The 20,425-nt window shown below is 37.3% G+C and overlaps 1 protein-coding gene across 3 annotated transcripts in view; it reads right to left on the bottom strand.

Annotated features, from left to right (window-relative positions):
• Positions 1–19,457, bottom strand: part of RXFP1 (relaxin/insulin like family peptide receptor 1) — a 65,123-nt gene extending 45,666 nt beyond the window's left edge. For 2 of the 3 annotated variants that reach the window (XM_017745141.1, XM_017745142.1), the window contains exon 1: positions 3,611–3,842. In XM_017745141.1, coding sequence (XP_017600630.1) covers positions 3,611–3,659 — 49 coding nt within the window. In that variant the 5' untranslated portion in view covers positions 3,660–3,842. Of the gene's footprint in view, positions 1–3,610; positions 3,843–19,357 lie in introns of those variants that run through there. The other variant, XM_017745143.1, reaches the window with a different exon arrangement.
• Between the last annotated feature and the right edge of the window lie 968 nt (positions 19,458–20,425).

Genomic DNA, 20,425 nt, shown 5'->3' with positions numbered 1-20,425 from the left:
AAAATACCAATTCCTCACATTCAGAAAAAATTTTGGTAAAGTTTTGCTTGTCCTCTTGCTCGAGGTCCACAGACTGCACACAAAATTTGAGAGTAAATTGTTCAAGTCTGCTGGAGCTGCTCTAAAGAGTCAATACAGGTTTTCATCTCCTCACCAGGGTAGCTCCTGGTGCTGTTAACAAAGAGGTGAAAACATTTTTGCCCAAACAGCAGTTGCAGGACCTAACTTTCAAAGCTTCAGTTTAACATTGTGTAGATTTTTCACTTCCCTCTACCTGATATTAGAGTAAATTTTCCTCAGGAAATCTAGCCTGCCTTCCTGATTTTCTGTAAGTACACTGATTTTCATGTTATGTACATATATATTCACACAAGATGCACATTGTTCTTCTAACTACAGGAAAACCAGTCAGATTAATGACCTAGTTAAATGAAAGAAATAACCAAATATTATTATTACACAATGATTATTTGAGCTTGTGCAAAGGCTGAAGTAATTTCACTTTCCTATTTACAAATCTGGAAGGAATCTTAAAATATGTACAAACTACGTAAACAGGAGCACAATCATAAACTCGCAGTTTTCCAAAGGATTCAGGATTGCCTCTTTCCCACATTTGACAGAAAGCATTTGATATAAAAGATCTTGGCCTTGAAAACAGCTGTCACCTGCATGAAGTACCAGAACAAGTAATGAGATTTGGATGGCTTAAAGAAAGTTTTCCTTGGCATTTTAAAGTGAGGGTAAAGGAAGGAAAAAAATATGAGGAGAGAACAGAAAGAGAAGGCAAAGGGAACTGCAGGTACAAGTGGAAACAAGATTGGAAACATCAGGTAGAGGCACAGAGCATAAAGGGTTAAAGTAGTGAGAGTTGTAATTGTTTTTCACAAGGAGCCTGCCAAATCCCTTTTGGAACTCCCTTTGAATACTTTTCAATACTAATGTTCTCCTGTTTTGCTTAATAATTGATAAATGAATTGTTTGAGATTCTGTCACTTAGCCAAAGTCCAGGAGGATAAAATAGCTTTTGCCTCAGAAAGGCAATCAAAGGGACGCTAAAGGCACAGCCGTGCACTGCAGTGGTTGCAGCAATTCCAGCTGTTTGTTTTGCTAAGAGAAAAGATGCAGCAGCAGCAGCCAGTGCAATGCCACCCACACACATGAAGGGACCTGCTAGCTTTGCAAGGGGGGGGGACCCACCCAGGCAGAAGTTCATCCTGGCTACACATCCAGCGCTGCCAGTTCCACAGCTGGAGTCTGAATTTACTTTTCTCCGTGTTATAACCACTGCTGCTGTGCTGACAAAAACCATGATACAGATACTGCTTTGTTTTCAAAGAAACACTTGGTATTCCACATGGGAAGATGGTCAGGCAGTTGCCAGTGCATAAAAAGCTTGATTGCTTGAATTAGTTTGATCATTTCGATTTTGGAGGGAAAGGTTTTCATATATAAAAAAAAGATTTAATGAAGAATCTCAAGGAAGAGAGTAAAACAAGAAAGTGATTGAAGGTATTTTTGTACTGCTTTAGCTGTTGAATAGAGAACGAAAGAGACGCAGCTTGGACGGATATGGGTAAATCAGACAAGAGTAGTGTTTGTATGATATATATTCCTTGTTTTACTTTTTAAAGAATTAGGAGGATCTGTGCCATTGTAGAAATTAAAAAAAAACAACCAACACACAAAAAAAGCCAAACATAAAAACCTCCACAACAAAATGCAGCTGAACTGGTAGCAGTCCACTAAAAAAAACCCAAACCAAACATCCAATTTCTAAGAACAGCTATACTTACTCCAGGAATGTTTAATATCAGCTAGCCTAAAGGCTTGAGCAGAACTTAAGTCTATTGAGCAGATGAAATCAGCCGGCTTGTAGATGTGGTTACAATTCACATTGCTGGCTTAAACTCCAAAAGGCAGTGGGGCTGTGAACTGTGCACTAAGGTGAGGAGACATGACACTAAACAGGATCTAATTTTGGTGCAAAACAGAGCTCTAACAGGTGGCAGAGACTCCAGGCATGACTGCTTAATCTATGAACTCACTGCTTCTCACTTTAACAAATCTAGACGAGCCATGTGGTTTTCTTAAGAGTATAATGCACTATATGTGATGAGCCAATGAACATCTAGAAAGGTAATGGCCATCATAACTAGCAGGCCTGTATTCATTCAGTGCTCATCTGCTATCCTGTTTTGCAGTATGCTTTAGTATATTTCAATAGGTTTTATAAATGCCATAGCAGAGATTTAACAGCAGAAATTATAACAACAATTTGCGTATCTTTTATGAATGTTTCTGTGTTTTAATGTTTTGGCATACAAAGCAGTAATGTAAAAAGGCTGGATTTGTTGAAAACAATTTTATTCTGCATAACTGGAAGTGCTACCTTTAAATATTGAATTATAGCTCACAGAAAATGCAGGTGCATATGAAACCAGACCTTGCTCACAGGTTTGATATGATGTCATTATTTCTGCTTTCTGAATTCCAAATACATTAATATCACTGTTTTTTTCATGCATGCAGCTCACAATTATGTATTCCTCTAAAACATAAAAGAACTGCTTTGAGTTTTTCCACTGATTTAACTGAGTTTTGCAACTAGAAAAATAACTGTGTATGGAGCTCTATTTCCCAAACTCCTAGTGGGGGCAATACTCCTTACAAATTTTATCTTAAGAAGCATCGTATGAACACATGAACTCAAAAAAGTTTCATTTAAAAGCAGGAGAGAGAACAAGCTGTTGCAAAATACAGAAGGTGACAGAATCCAGCCTTTTGCTCCTATTAGTTTAACAAAACTGTTTGTATTATAAAGAGTATCTATTTTCATCTACACAATTAATGAAACACTATTTTAGTATTGACTAAATTGTGCAACAGAAAGCAATTTATAATAATTACAGCTAAAGAAAATGATAATCATGAGGAACGTTCAACATCAGCATCAGATGTATAGATCAGCATCAGCAGCTTCACAGGGACAGATTCACCAAGGCATAAGAAGCCCTTACAAAGAGGGTACTCAAATGAAATGAAGAAAACACTACTAAAGTAAGCAGAATGTCCAGTGTAACTCCCACCACACTGAAGTGATTTGCGTCTGAAGAAAAACTGAAATTTAACTCAGTCTCCCTCTTGCATGCTATACTGCCTATCATGCTGAAAATTCCTATTACCTGAACACAATCTGCCCTTCGAGAGCTACCAATTCTAGTAGCACTTGCACAGTATCACTTCAAACTACTGAACTGAGTCTAAAATGTGGATTTCATGGCACCTGAGATGAGTCAGTTCTGTAGGTACCTTCAATAAATATTTACAGCAAGTATTTATGCAATGTTTGAACTGTTTCTCATTTTCAAATTTCAGCTCATACCTATGAATAGTAACTCTCAAGGCATTTAGTGCAAAACCATCTGATCCTGACATGTAGCTAGTAACCTTGAGAGACTGCATTACACTCCGATGCTATTGAAAAAAAATTAACATGAAGAAATGTAAAATAACACTGAGGTATCATAGTTTTTAAAAGAAATCTGCTCCTGAAGTTTATCAGCTATTTACAATGTTGAAAACAAGAAAGCAAGCCAGGGACACTTACCCTTGGTACCAATAAGCAAGAACATATAGAAGCAGCAGTTGGGTGTCATATCTGTCCTTCAGCGATTCAATGAATAAAGTCAGTGAGTGCTGTCCTTTGAATTGCACACCAGCCTGAGTGCTGCTCGTACAGTCTGCCTCTGAGAGCCTTCAGCAGTGTGTGAAGCAAGCTCCCTTCTCTCCCTGCCTTCCTCCCTACTCGCCTTTGCTCTAGGTCTCCCTCTCTCCCCCCTCTCTGGCACAGAGGCACATGAAAGTTTCCAGGATCACACTGTCTCCTCAGGCTCTGCCTTACAGAATGGGATTGCTCTGTGGCAGGCAAAGGCTGGGCTGTGTGCATGGACACAGCTCTGCCCCAGGGAAAGCTGCTGCTGCACAAAACACAGCCAGGTCCCAAGAACTGTCATCAATAGTCCAATCTTTCTTCCTTCTCTTTATTTTTCTTCCTAACATTGCAATGCTGCAAGAGGTCTGAGAAGCACAGTTTTATTTAGTCAAATCTGTTTCAAACCAAATGTTTTCTGAAGTTTAGATAAAAACTGGAGATTTTTCAACTAAGGGGAAGTGAAATTTATAAATACAGTTCCTTTGTAGCAATCCAGTGAATCACTGAAATACAGAAAAATGCACAATGTAATTTATTTCCAATATCAGCATGTCACTTCTTTTACACACTAACCACTCTTCATGATTAGTGCCAAGGAAAACAATCTGAAAGAACAAAAAGGGGTGTTTGAAAATACAATCTTTATGTGGAAAAGTTTTTTCACAGATTTTTGTCTTACTGGAATACTTTGAGACATTCCTATCTGGCCCTTGATTTTACTGTCACAGTAGACCATGGCATTCCCCATCACATAAACAGTCACACGGGTAAAATCTGTTTTATGATGTAAAGGCTAACATTTAGCAGCACAGCAAGATATGTTTCAAAGCAAGTTGGTCAGCTGAGGTGAACTTGAGAGGAGTTAAATTTTATGTGGACTCAAAGATTTTCAGACTTTCAATTTTTTTTTAAAATTAAAAAAAAACTTGTTAAGAGTCAACAGCTTGTCAGGATGCCAATAGTCAGAAAGCACTGGTAAGCTGTGAGCACCTATGTCAGGTACTGAAGGAAAAGAGCTTCCCAGACTAAGGAAATATGTGCACACGTGAACATCCACAAAACGGTGAATTTAGAAAACGAGAAAAATCTCTGTCACAGTCAAAAGCTAAGTCCACATTGTTGCTATGGCAAAGTTGTCTACAAAATAGACGTTATGAACTGCCAGTCTCTTGATTTCCAATAGAAAAGAATACAAAACAGAGAGGGGTTTACAAAAAGGTTGTTGTCTATGGAAACCCCAAGAAGTGCTTTGACATCTACTACAACAGCACCAGTAACAGGCAAGGTACAGGCAAAAATGGATCAAATGGATTAGACACCCATAAAATATTTCTTTTATAAGGTAAGGACTAGCTTTTGAGCATATCAAGTAAGATCACACTTGCTTCAAACAACTGTTTAAGAGTTAATCTAACTCCTATACACTCTAGGGCTAATGCCTGAGCTGAAAACCTCTTCCAAGGTGAGAAAATAGAAGAAGAAACTGAACCAAGAAAGTGAAAAATAAGTGAAATATTCTTTCAAGGAAAAGTAAAATAAAAGCTTTACCTCTTCAGTGCAGGGCGAGACAGAACTTACACTCTAAATAAATGATTTTCATTCTTGTATAGTTTCCTCTGTGGCTTTCTGCTTCTGATCTAGTCATAACTACTTGAGATTTGTAGGAACCATACATGTGTTTGGAGTAGATCCTTTCACCTGATAATATAATAAATCAAGCAAGCTGCTTCTTCAGAAAGCAGTCTGACCCACTACAAAAGTTCAAGATATTCTACCTCAGAGTAAACAGGGAAAACCCCCAAATGTGGTACATACCACTCACACATATTTTCTGAAGCTCAGCCCCAGTGGGAGTTGTCACTTTTCAGACTTCCTCTTTTTCAAGGACCTTTAGCAAGGATACTCATTAAAGTTAATTTTGCTGCTAATAAACACTTGCTCTATGGAAAATCCACTGAGATCTACCCTCTTCTAAACTTCTTACACATTCATAATAACACATAAAGAAGCAGCAGCAGTTTCCAGCCCATTCTTTTAGTATAATTATATTTAAATCAAGCAGCTAGAGTTACAAACACATGCACTGCTGAACTGTGGAATGCAGAGCAGAAAAAGGAGGAGAGACCAGCTTTTGAAAAATAGCTTTGGCTTTCCTTACTCTAATGCATTTTTACTTCTTATTAGAAGAAACATGTCTGTGTATTAGAAGGGCAGTAAGTGTTTCCCTCCTGACTAAACTGTAACAAGTTATGGTGTGTTGGTGTTTAAGAACTCTTTTCAAGAAAACCATAGGCTTTATATGTTGATTCCTTACACAGCAAAGAAATAACTCATCAGAATTGCATTTTTTTCAAACAGCTTTGAGAAGACATTGGATTTCATTGTGATCAGTATTTGCTTTTAGCTCTACTCACAGCAATTCTACAATTGAAATTCAGTCTAAAGAATATCTAAACTGAAGGAACTTAATTGTCAGATCTGCGGGCGACAACCCCCTCCAAACATTCAACAAACATTGTGCCACCAAACCACAAACTAAAAGAATACATTAATGCTTCATTAAATCCAAATAATTTCCGTTTGCTATCAAGAAGAGTCACCTCATGTTTCTATGACAAAGTGCTCAAATCAAATTTTGAACTTAGAATTAAATAACTGCAATTATTAGACACTTTCAAATAAGTTGTTAGTGAAGTTCCATCACCTTGTATTCTTTTTTCTATTGTTCACATTAGGTCCTAGGTAGAAGGAACTTCATAGAAATAAGCAAACCATAGCTGCATGCACCACCATTGTAACTTTCATTATTAAAAATAAAGATACGCTAAGCTCTAGATCTGCTACTATGGAAGTAAGTTAGAATTCCTTTTCAGCTTGAAGAAAAAGGTTTACTTATCCATAGGCTGCAGCTATTCTTTCAAAAGTTAACAAATATTGTACACCAAACTGTGGCTCAATGGTACAACTGATAAGCTCCAAGCAAATGCTGTACAGGTAGGACAAAAGTTGTATCTCTAAGTTTTAGCCTACACGAGGCTGACACATTCAGTCAAAGTCTACCTGTTGCCATGCTTCTCCAAGTACTGAGTAGTATGGATCTCAGATACACTTCTGCTCTTTCCTATTGCTGGAATTTTCCTTGGTTTAATTAGGAATGCTTTCAAGGATGCTTTGTGTCATGCATCAAATTGAAGACCCACAGGACAATTGCTATGCCAATGATGGTTTTATTACTAAGAGTTGCTCAAAGCAAATTTTCAGCTGAAAATGCTGACTAGATTGTCAGCTGTTTTGCTGTTCTAGTGAAACACAAAAAGTGCAGGATGAAGCACTGGAAGTAAAACTGGGCCCATGTTGCCATCTGCAGTCATGAAAGATTATGTAGTTCATATTTAGAAGTGACAGCCCAAGAAGTGACCCTCTTATTTTCTCAGCCATTTGATGACCAAACTCTAGGATTTGTATTACAGCTATGTGAATAGCTAATAAGGCTTCAGAACACACCATTTAAAATCTAAATTCTTCATTATGTACATCAATCCTACAATCCAAAAGATTTAGCTGTGCAAATGAACATAATTGGCTTAATTATATTTAATTTACACTGCTTTCAAAGCTCTGTCAGTGTACTTTGCAGACAGTACAACTGAGAATAAGACACTCGTATCTTACAGGCCAACTCTTACCTTTAGAGGATATATTCCTCATTTAAAACCTACATCCAGGTTCCCTGAGTTCAGAGCAAAGCAAACTAAAGGACCTCTTAAGAGAAGCACAGGAATGTCTAAAGCACAGAAAGATAGAAAAGACCTCATTTACAGGAGCTCTTTCCAAACGTTAAACTGTACTACAGTACCTTTATCTATCTCTCTATCTCATATACTTGTGCCTCAAGCAGTACTGTAAAATTGGACTATTTTTTGATAAAGATTACTTTTCCCATTTCACAACTACAGAGATTTAATAGGATCTAGCTCCCAAAACCTGAAGAGCCTGGGACACCTGACCTAATGGGCCAGGCTAACTGAGGAGGCACCTGTGCTGTAGGACCTCCTGACTTCTCACTTCCTTCTCCAGTCCCTTTTCATCAGCACAGCTGCAATTGAACTGGGATTACTGGCACTTGCATTTGGAGAAAGGGGAGAGCCATTCCTCTGTTGGAAAAACTACCTGAGCTAGATGTTCTCACCTGGAGGGTTTTACTACAGAAACACAGCAGAAACTTTTTTTTTACTGCAAATGTGTATCCACCAAGAGTCTCAAAACAGATCAGTTCTGCCAAGTTATTTTAAGCTAAAGATATTTTACAAAATCTGGCTCTAGTGACAGCTCCCAGCTGCAGAGTGATCATAACTCCCCTGCTAGGTCTCAGGCTGCAGCTTATGGAGGGGAGCACGGACAAAGAATTTCACTTTTCCACAAGAAAAGAGCAGACAGAAGAAGAGGGATTAGTGGATGACTATTTTTCCCTTACATGTCTTTTCTTTATAGATGGGACAGTAGATTAGCTGATGACAATGGTGTACAAGCAGCAGTAATTTAGCTCTGAGCTCACTGAAATGCTTTCCTCTCGTCTGCAAAAGTACCCTCTGTCAGTGGGTGCTTTGGTGACCCTGTCCAGCTGTCCTGCTACAGCTGGTGTGAAGGAAGGCCACAGTCAGAGCAAACTTGCTCATTGCTTCCCTCATTTTCCCCAGTTTTCTACAGCTGTTTGTTCCAGCTGGGTGTTTTGACTAAATCAAACACAACCCCACTGGTGTGCCTGACTCAAAGCTGCCGCTGGAATGCAGAAAGGACATTTTTTTTAAAAACAACCGAACATATAAGCCTTGCTAATGGTATCTCTTCCTAACCAGCCATTTCCAGTCTTTTGACTGATGAAAGATTGTAACAGCATTTTTATGACTGGGTATTATTACAGGTATGATGTTAATGGCTTTGGTAGGTTATACCATTTGGGAATTATAGTTCTATATGCAGAAATATAGAACTATATGCACTTCCTATAACTATGCAGTTATAGGAACTGCATATGACACCCTGCTTTTTCAATATGACTCTTTCCTAGGTACCTCTGTCTTTCCTATTTGAGGCAGTGCAATTTTTGTTTTACAGCACCTAAGATTCTAGAAGAAAAAGCAGACCCTAGTATGAATAGCTGAATATCAAAAGTGCAAAGTTCATAAAATGTTCACTAGGAATTTATTTACATATTTGAACACGAGACGGTACCAAACATATAAACATTGACAATTAAATCATACTTTGATAGAAGGTACTCTAAAAAGATATAGTTTATAAAGCTTTGAGAATGCAAGGTGTCTAAGTAACTCAGCTATGAAACCTTTGTGTTAGACAATTATCAAAGTCAACTTTAAAGTCAGAGAGAAATTCATGTGTGGTAGCAGAATGGCAATACATCTGGGCTGTCTACCACCTGGATTAAGAAATTACCCTCAGTGGACACCAAGAGACTTCCGAACTGTTTACAGTTTGCTTACTCATCAATGCCTTTACATGTGAACCCACAATGCTTCCTTCAAGGGAAAAGCTGAACTGAGGAAATATTTAACCCAAAATCAAGAAAAGGAACAGCTAATTAGACATGTAGGATAAACATATGTTAAAGTGAACAAAAAAAATCCCCCCCAAAGCAATAAATTGCCCAAAACTCCTAAGAAGTGAGGAGGAAGAGGATGAGAGTTACAGTATAAGGAAGCAGGGCTTATTAAAGGGCAAATATGTAAATAAGAAGACACTATCAAAAGTGGGAACCACTGAAATGAAGAATGCATTTCAGACATTATGTGTAGGACTATCCAAACCCAGAGTTTGCCACTGCACTGTTGTGAAGAAAGTAAATTCTCTAGAATGAACCCAGAATTTATGAAGTAGGTATGGTTTCCAATCCAGTGCCTTTATGTAATGCCTTAATTTAGAAGTCTAATTTTGTATTTCTGAAACAGCCTACAAAAAACAGAACAGAGAGAGCAGAAGAGAGCTGTGAAATTCAGAAATCCCAAGGTCACTGCTATATAATTACAAGTGATCAGTGTTATAACATTCTCCTAATGCTGGTAAATATTCAGGAGCTAAATTCACTGGGGCATTAAGTTCATTGTTTGGGGTACTATTTAGATTGTTTTACACAGATACACATTGGATCAAACAGCTACTAAGTATAACATTTATCTGTATCTAATACTGCAGCTTTTGAGAAGTATAAAATGAAAATTGCTTGACAGAACTAGCAAAGATGTTAGGTTTGGGGACAGCTGATAGCCTGTTGTGAAGGAGCTTATATTAGCAGAGGTTTTTTTATTTAGGTGAGCTTTTCTTCCTTTCCTTCAACTAAACTGCGCATGAAAAAAAAAATCCATATTTCTAAGAGCAGCTTGAACCAAAATGAGAAATTGATTTCAATATTAAGCATACAGTTCTAAAGCCCTGGGAGTAATACAAATGGAGAAAACCTTTCCAAAGTAGCCATGCAGAATGTATGGTTAAACCATAGGAAGCTATGACCTCCAGGGATTTTTTTCTTACTCTGTTTTCCGATTTTGTTTTAAACACAGCTGAAATTTACAGGTTTGCAAGACTAAGCAACAGTTCTACATTTCAAGTAACAATATTTGGTGTTTTCCCCAAGTGTCTGGCTGACTAACACTATAAAAGTAATTTTTCCCCTTGATGGTATTTATTTCCAATTATCTTGAATTTTCTAATAAAATTGAGAATATAAAGTATAATCTTAATGAAGAGTAAGAAAATGTCAAAGAATGGATTTAGCCTGGTTTTGTATTTTATTCCAGGATGATTTCTATGTTAATTTTAGGAAATATTTCTGTGATAGGTATAATACAACAAAAATTCTAGACAAGTGCTTGAGCAGCTAGAATTGTAGTGGCATACAGTGTTTTGTGCTCTCTTTCTGGCTGAGTCTGGGACTGTTTTTTGTTCAGGAGTGTAGCTTCATTAAAAGAAACAGCTCTGTTACCCTTGATCCCTTGTGTACTCTTCACAAACATGAAAGCATTGAATGAAATTTTTCTCACCTGGCTCAAAAGCCTTAAACGTCGGGCTCTGACATGAAAGGAGGCAACACAACCAGTGCTGCTTGGTGCTGACATATGCTCATATTAAAGGAAACAGCAGGGGCCATCATTGTGTTCTGTATGGAGTCTGACTCCATTTTGTCCTACAGGTGTGCTCTGAAATTAAGTCTTCAGAGGGCCCAGGCAGATGAATACCTAGTTTCTACATTCTGCTGAAGTAAAGTGAAATAAAAGTTGCAGATAATGAACTGTGTCTCCAGTGGCCTGAAAGCAGAAATTTAGCAATGAATTTTACTCCTATAGATGCTCTGGGATTTCAAAAAGCTGGTACAGTTTTTAGCTTCAGCCTTTATTGCTTGCTTAAAAGATGTGGTGCACATATAAAGGTTTTGATCTCACACAATTCAATGCTTGTGTTTTGATTATCTACATTTCTAGCCGTCAGCTTTAATCATCAGATCTCTGAGGAAAAACAGATTGTTAGTTATTATTCCTTTTCTGATTTTGTAATTGCCCAGAATGTTAAAACAAATAAATAGGAACTGATGGGTAGAATTCTAAGAAGAAACAATCGTTGTATTTCTCATGCTTTATCCAGGCATCATTTAGATGTCTAGTAGTATTGTCTTCCTCTAGGTCTCTATTTCTCTATGAATAGATAAAGCCTTTGAATTTTCTGTTATAAAAGATGAATTAATAACTTGTGCTGAAGTAGCTTTAGCTTAAATAGTTGCATTCCAATAATAGAGAGTATAATCCAAAACCCCAAAGCAGAAGGTATTCTACATGCAGACCATCCACAGTGAGCACAGCTAGAGGTACTCTGGTGTCCTTCCAGAACAAGCTGGGAAATTTGTACCTTTTTAAAGAAGCATTTGTAACCTGCAATCTAAACCCATGGTGGGATCCATGCAAACATCATCACCTGGATTTGAAATCAGACAGCCAGATTTTAATACTGCTGCAACCAACAATAGTTACACTTTGAGCTATCTGCTTGTTCTCTTTCTGTAGAGTCCCTTTGACAAGTGTTGCAGATCAAATCCTTCTTAGGACATCTTATCATCAAGCAAGATATGTCTGAGTAATTTTTACTAAAAATAAGCAAGTCACAAGATTTTTCTCAGAGGTTTTCTTCGTGGCCTGATCATGGAAAGTCATGGAAAACCAAGGTGAGGCAGGCAATTCTCCAAAAATTTCTGATTTTTTTTTTTATTTGCTTTAAATGAATTTGATGTTTCTTTTGGCATAAGATTCCCATTTTGATCATGTGGTTTTAGCTGTGTGTATTACCACACGCACTTTAAAAATGTTGCATCTTGGCTGCAATGGTGCACAAATTTTTCCTTTGGGGAGAATTCTCCTCTCCTGCTTATTTCCTCCTGAGATGAAATAAAAAATATCACAAAGTCCTTTGAAAAGCTGCCACCTCGAGGCAGTCATTATTCCCTGCATGCTTATTGCATGTACATGATTTTTATTTCTTCTTTATAGCATGTGGTTTAACAAACCCCAAAACGGTCTGAAACTTTTGACATGTTTGGACAAAATACAGCTGCAGGAAAGCTTTGGCTCAAAAAGCTGGTGCAGTATAAAAAAACCAAAAATAGCAGGCTTCAAAAAGCAGACTTCATAAATCAGAGGTTTCATAGGTGAAGTCTTCTGGGATACTGATCTAAAAAAACCCTGAGGAAATCTGGCAGCTCCTTAGCGGTGCAGTATTTAGAATAAAAGTGTAAACAGAACTATTCTGGGGGGAAGAAAGGCAGAGTAATGAAGAAAACAGATAGGTTTAACCAGTAGTTTTTAATTCCTAGTGCAGGAAAGAACCATACTGCAAATTCGAATTAAACCAGATCATTGAAGGTGATCTATACCTATAAAGGTATAGATCAGGCATGCTGGCCAAAATCAAATAACCAAAGGACAAAACCAAGATGCAGCTAGAAAGGGACATCAAGAGGAACAACAAATTGTTGGACACATAACTTAAAAGAAAGGATAGAATTGGGCCTGTGCTTACCTTTACATATCTTGTGAAGGCTCTTTCCTGGAATTGCATTTAAGAGTTTTTAATACTCTTTATCTGGATGTTTTCACTCAAAAGTTCAAGGTGACCATCTGGCCAACATAAGAGCAACAAATAGAGGCAAGTAGGTAAAGAACATTTTGGGGTACATGTAAACAAGTTTAACATCTTTCTACTGCTTTGGCCCCAGGGTGCCTTGAACAGATATCCGGCTAAGCCAATTACAGAGTTTAATGATTGTCTTTGCACACAGTCAGGTTCATGAACACTTGACCTACTTTCCTAACAGTTTCTATAAATTTAAATTAGTGAAAAGGGAAGTTAAAAACCAGGAAAAAATGCTGAGAACATGCTAAAATATAATATAAAATCTTTAGTGAGTTACTTGCTCTACTTTCTCAAAATAGAGTTCAAAAGGTAACTTGATTATAGTTCATAAGCACTTTCCTGCAGTTACTTCTGCTGAGTTCTAATGGGATATTTAATATAGCAGAGAAAGATGTAGTATGAAACAGCAGCGAAGAGCTGAAAGCCAGATAAGCACAAACAAGAAATAATGCATGACTTCCTAATAGTGGGGGTAGTTAGTCAGTAGAATAAATGACCACAGGAAACACTATATAAACTATGCTTTACACATATATAGTTTGGGCTCATTTGGGGAAAACTTCTGCAGAAATATGTGTGCTATATTCCCTCTTCCCTACAGCTATTGCTTTCAGACTTAAAACTTGTAAAATGCTTCTCATTTATCCACATGGCCACAAATGACATAAGTACACTTTCCATTTGGAACCATGATGGCACACAGAAGCCCTAGGTTACATTTCAGAACAGAGAATATGTATTTATTACTTATTGCCTGATCATAATTTGAGTACCTTACAGCTAAGACATGCATACTTTATTTGGATTATAATGAGTTTATAAAAGCCAGAAATGTCATTTGTCATGTAAACATACACAGTTTGTGGCATGACAAACACTGTAATGTAGAATCGTGTTCATCCACAGATGCTGTGTAGATGACACTGAGAGTTTGGGAAAACTCTGCTCCTTTATTTTAAAGATTGAAAACATCATAATACTCCCCCAAAACCATAATATTTTTTCAGTGTGAAATTTTAAAGTCCTTTTCATCAAAAGTCCCACTCAGTACATGAAACTGCAAGCTAAAGTTTAGCACAGCCCACATAGCAACTTAGTGGGTATTGCTACTCAATAGTTCAAAAGTTGTCAATTAAAAGTGTGAACAAGAGATGAAGAAAAGATAGGGGCATCTTCAGGTGTGAATGTGTAATATATTTAGAACCAGCAGGCAAGGCTGGTGTAAAAATAGAACAAACAAGTTTAATCAAGTCACAATAGAGCTATTGAAAGTTTGCTTAGAAGCAGAATTTGCCATAATAAGAGCTCTGATAATGCCTATTAACCCGACCACTGAGGCAGCAAGAAGTCTTTTTTCCCTTGTATATACCTCAAAGACTTAAATATAAAGGTTGTGCTATGACAGCACGATGAAGGGGTTACTGAGCACTAGCAGAGGCAAAGCTTGTGATTTCATGGGAGTGGTTCCTTCCCTTGGAAACAGTCAACAAACCCTGTTTGTTTCAGCAAAGCTGAGGTGTATTGCAGCTTTTCCTACGATGAACCAGTGGCAATGGTCAGATCAGTCAGGTTTTGTTTTTCCTCTTCATTCAAAGTTTTGAGAATGAAGCCAAAGGAAGTCCAAGTCAAGCAGTACTTATTTCATTAGCTTTATGTTTGGGGTTTTTTTTTCTCCCCACTTTCACAGGTGCTCTTTGCAAAATATTAAATTCCTTCATAAGTTGGCAAGGCAATTTTTACTTGAATGCTGCACTAACAATTGTCAGCAGGTTTGAAAAACCTTTATGCAAACAGAAGAACTAATTTACTTGTATTTGGTGCTGTACAAATACCTTTATAAATGCTTAACTACCTACAAGGGATATTGCAGACTTCCATTCTAGTTGTGGTGCACTACTCTTATCCCTGTTTAAAACCATTAGTATTTCCTTGGGACACAGATCAAGAACTACATATAGAAGAAACATTAATGTTTTTCTGTCAACCTCCACATTTTAATTTTGTTGAAACTCCACTTTTGTGTATAGTTAAAAAAATCAAGGAAATGTTGGAGTTTTAGACGTGCTTTTCATAAATCCATATATTGGTAAATGGAAAATTTGAATACAATTGCTAGTAGCAACCTCTCTTTCCATTTATTTGAAGGCTACAGTTTTGTCAAAACACTGCGTTACTCTAATAAGCAGTTTCAAATGATCAATGCAAGCCAATTAAATGTGACTCTACATTTCTAGACAACAAGCAGAGAGTTACATTTAAATTGAAATTTTATTCAGCAAGGACATAAGCCCCTCTTCCACGTGGCCTATAAAATTAACCGGGTACAATATGCCCCATGCAGATTGGCAGTTCCCTCTCTGTAGGGGCACAAAAAAATACAATCAGCAGGTACTTTGAAAGCTCCAAAATGTGTTAGTACAATGTACTTTACCATATTTCAAGATTGGCAAAATTGCACGTGACATAGGAGCTGATCACTCAAAATCTCCCCATGTGGTGTGGCCAGTGATTATGTGCAGCATATCCCATTTCCTTTGCCACCCTGAGACTCACTTATGATTAGAACAAGGACACTGAAGAAGATGCAGCATGCCACAGGTACAGGGAAAACCTTTGCCACTACTCACACGCTGTTTCCTCAGGCTCCTGCTGCTGTGTGCTGTCCAGTGGTTTTCACAAGAGTACGTGGACTTTCCATGGCATCTGCACGAAGCTGCTCCCAAATGCATTTGTTTGTCCTGTTAGAAGGGGTGTGGAGTAAGCTGATGTGTGCCACCTCAAACAGACCCAGGCCTTCCCCTCACAGCAGGGGTGTAAATACAAGTGCAGCAGTGCAGCAGATCTGGGCATGATTCTGAGGCTGCTAATCCTCATGTGGTTTCCTAATGGGGTTTATGTTGTGGGCCACAGATGGTGAGCAACTACTCCTAATTTGTGAGATGATGGGGCAGCCATTAGCCATTGCCCTGATAAAGAAATGCCAGTTTATACATGGAGTTGAAGTAGAAATCCCTACTTTCAGCATTGCTTCATATATTTAATGTCAGCATCCTTGCTCTCTATTCAGTTGGTAAATTCCCCAAACAACAGTCATAAAAACCTGGGCTGCTCTCACATGACACTTATAAAGAGATTTCAGGCTTTGTCACAAAAACTCTGTTGAACAGCAATGCCTATGAAGCTCATATGTGAGCCTCCCATAGCTTCTTGACTAAGGCCACCAAGGGATGCTCAGTTGCTCTGTAATGATTCAGAGAACAATACCTAGAGCGGCTCCTTTCACTAGTGCAGAGACAACAGGTGAAACCGAGTCACATAATCCTTACTGGCCTCTAAATCAATTTTTTTTTTCTTGAGAGTTAAGAGGTTGGATCAATTTAGATGTTTCATCCAGGCAATTTGATTAGACAACAAATATAGCTGAGCTAAAAAATGTGGGTATCAGGCTTCCTAGTGTCCCTGATTACTCATGTATAGAAACTATGAGAAGACTATTTCTTTGTACTGCCTTGTATCACCAGCTCCTTCTCTCTCAAAAAACCCCTACCCAACCAACCAAAAAAAAAAAAAACAAACCAAAAACCCCAAAAAACCCCACAAAAACCCCACAAAAACCCCACAAAAACCCCACAAAAACCCCACAAAAACCCAAAAAAATCCCCTCAAAACCACCCCCCCCTCCAAAAAATCAACCAAACAAAAAAAAGCCAAGCAAAGCAAATTAATGAAATAGAAAAAGCTAATTCATATATTCGAGCTTTAGGCACCTAATCCAGATGTCTGTAGTAAGAACTTAATGTTCCTGTGTTTCCAGTAAAATTTACGAGGATTATTCTAAATTTCTTCATTCTATTGGAAAGCAGTACTGACTATAGGGAGCTGTGATAGGATACTTGCAGTTAGCTTCTGTATATGTACTCCCAGAAGTTCTGAACTGCCATTATAAAATGCTGGAGACTGCTGAAGACTGATGTTTACATTTTTACTCACAGTCACCAAATATTCTTGATAAGATCATATTTTAAGTCTGCCAGACTGCTTTCAGTTTGGCTCAAATTAATCTGTTTGATGAAAACAACCATTTCAGCATTCCTGTGATGTTTCTTCTTTTTTGTGTCTCTCCACTTATGGCCTCTTTTATTACATGCCACATGTATTCTCCCGAAGAAAGAACTGCAGTTTAGAAAGTATTTCAGTCTCCTTGTGTTGGAAATTATACACAGGTAGCCCAGAGCTACCTTTAATCAAGTATATTGCTTAAAAAAAGATCAACTGAGTTAACATTGGAGTTATTTTCTAAGTATATGTTGAGTAGTATAACTTATTCACGTTTAGGTTTTAAAATATTTGGATGCACATGATTATTTTAACAGCAAGTAATAAAAGAATATAAGAGTAACAATGCATTAGTTTATATTTTCTTTTAAACACTGATTGGTTTCTGGGGGCATATAACTTCACCTGCTTCCAACTGAATCATTTTCTAATTGCACTTGTGTGTTTTCATCTCCACAGTGAGAAGTCTGAAGTAAGTACATTTTAAAAAAAAGCATGATAAAGAATATTCAAGTTTATACAGTTCACTTAAGTACTACACTTTGATAACAGCAGCATGGAATTTTTATTTAATGTTGTTCCCCAGAATTGCTTGTATTTCAAATATCTGATTCTTCTTTAGACTCAGTAGCAGTTAAGAGTGAGAGAAGCACATGCTTGTTTACCCTGCTATCCACAGCTATACATGATATATGGCATTGTATGCAATTATACTTCTTCCATTTTCCCACTTTTTCCATTGCATTCCTAGCTGTTAGCCATGGTAGCTACATTACAAATAAAACATGTTGGATAAAATAGCAGATATGCAATATAACTCATGGAGGAAAAATGCTATCCTCAGAGTATATCAACATCAAGATACCACTTGCCAGTGCATTCATTAAGCTGTTGTAGTTACACTAGTCCTAGGGAATGTCAAGATAAATTTTTAAAGAGTGATCACATTATGTTCTTATTTATTTCTTGCACAGGTTTATGTACACAGACTTATTGGAATGTTCATGGCTGATTACACACACAGACTAATGGTGAAACTTCCTTTCTTTTTGCTGGGGGCATGAGGGGTGCACAGCAAACCCACAAGGCAAAACAAAAAGAGAAAGGGAAAGCTGCCCATTGGCTATCTGGGGAGAGAAGCAGCAGAGCCTCCCTGGCAATGTCCCCATGGGGTGGCCTCTGCAGTTGTGACACATGTCACCACACTGTACTTTTCACACAGTAACTGCACAGTCTCTGCCAAGACCCATTCAAGGCAGGTGCAGGTGTTTCAGGCTAGTCTGTTGTTCAGTTTCTTGTTGGGTCCCTCTGTAGAAATTAAGAGTAGGAAATAGTAGGCAAAAAAAAAGGAGTGACTCTCACTGGTGGCAATTGCTTCCCTAAGGACCCAACATAGAAATTATTTTTTTCTTGAAATTATATTGGGATCTGCAGGTGAAAAATATCATGAGCTGCTCTGACTTAGCTGAAGAAATTTTTGAGTTAAACAGTTAAACAGTTTCAGTGAGTTCCCTGGAGACCTGATTTATTTTAAAAATTTTTCTTTCTTTTGTAGAACACACAATTTCAGTACAAGGGATCGATGAATGAAGATCACATCTTGTGCAATACTTTTCCTGAGGGGGAAAGTTATACAATTATGACTTTGATCCTACAATCAGACTTGGCAGCATGAAATTCTGGCTAGCACACAGACAGGTAACAATAAAAAACTGTAGAACTGGAAAATAGATTTGTTTTGGACTCTTCTTTAAACAGCACAGCACTCTCCTGCATGGACATTTTCATCAGCCAATTCATTCTAAGACTGAAGAAAAACCATCAAGAAAAGTCACTCTGTCATCTGTCTTTTCAGTATGCTGGACAGTCAGCACTGGTGGAGATGGACCATCAGTGTTTGTTGATCATTCTTCCAGATTTAATAGACCAAGATTTAAATAGTTAAATATATTTTAGTTCTGGCAGAGGTGTGAGATACTTTGATTTTGTTTTGCTTCCTTTCTAGAATATACCAATTCCAATATTAAAAGCAGTTAATGAAATTTCCTTTTGTTTAATATTCTTTTAAAATGTGACATAATGTAAATTATCCTAAGGAAGCAAAAAAAGACTCCTTGGTATAGGAATTTCAGATATCAGTTTTGTGAACTCAGGGAACATTGATTTTTACTGCATTATTTCAACAGTAAGATAGCAAGTGTGTTGCCATGATGTACAAGACTAACTGAAAATAGTGCCCACACCACTCTAATTTTATTACCATCTCAAGAAAGATATGGTGCTCTTATTCTTTTTTTTCCTTTTATTTTTACTTATATCTGGCTTTTCCACAGAATCTTCTTTTCTTACCTTTGCAAATCCTATAGATTTTCTTAGTGATCAAAATCAACTCACCATGACTCAATCTTGATGTCTTTGATTCAAATCCTTTACTGTGATCCAGCTGCTGGGTTTAGTGGTAGTAGCTTCAATTGTACCCCATGACTACTCTGTTCACCCTAATGAAAGTGAGAGGGGAAAAAAAGAAAGCATTTTAAGATTTCAGCATTTAAAGGATTTCAGCATTTGTCTGCTGAAAATCTTCCTGTACTCATGCTGTTTTTAATAGGGAATGACAAAATATTTAGTTGTTTCATAAATGCAGAATACCATGTGTCTCAGCCTGTTATTACAACAAAACTGCTGACAATATGGTTTATGAAAAACTTTACTGAATTACTAACAGTAAAAAGATTCATCATCCATGCTGAATACTAATCACTTTTAAAATGTAAGCAATTTAATTTTCACAAGATAGCTGATATAAATATCTCTCTTACACCAATTGACAAATAATCTGAGGAAAATATAATTTACTGCAATTTATCATCCAAATGAATACAAAATGTTTTTTTCTTTGGCTTTACTTGAAATTCACTAATAATCCTATTCCTTTTTCATTCTTAAAATTTTCAATACTTGCGATAAGGTGGAATGGGTATTAAAAACTCTATCTCTTATTTGTATTATAAGTTTGAGTAGTGGTGCATGTCATTAGCCAAACTTAGCATTTCCTTAGTCTGGGCAGTGAGGTTAACACCTAGAAAAAAACCCACCTCCATTAAGTGTTGTTTACATATTTTTACTATTACTGAGATTTAAAATAAAGACAGTTTTCTTGTGCTTAGTTAAAAGTGAAAGTTAAATAGCACCAACTTGACATGCAAGTGAAGAAATTATCTCAGACCATGGAGGAAACATGAAACCGAGGGTAAAAATCCCAGATCCATGCAGTCTTCAATTCAAAGTTAAAGGGCCATTAAAATGCAAAGGCTTTTTAAACCACTTCCTGCACAAATTTTTTGTACATGAACATGGAAAGCCATTAGAAAAGAATAATTGTATTTGCAACTCTTACAGGAAAACGTCTGAAGGAAACCATTTTCTGATCAGTATTTCCTTCAGTGTGGTCCTGGCGTTCCT

The sequence above is a fragment of the Corvus brachyrhynchos genome, unplaced genomic scaffold (assembly GCF_000691975.1).
Source record: "Corvus brachyrhynchos isolate BGI_N302 unplaced genomic scaffold, ASM69197v1 scaffold249, whole genome shotgun sequence".
NCBI classification, from domain to species: domain Eukaryota; kingdom Metazoa; phylum Chordata; class Aves; order Passeriformes; family Corvidae; genus Corvus; species Corvus brachyrhynchos.
This window is presented reverse-complemented; position numbering and strand designations above follow the sequence as displayed.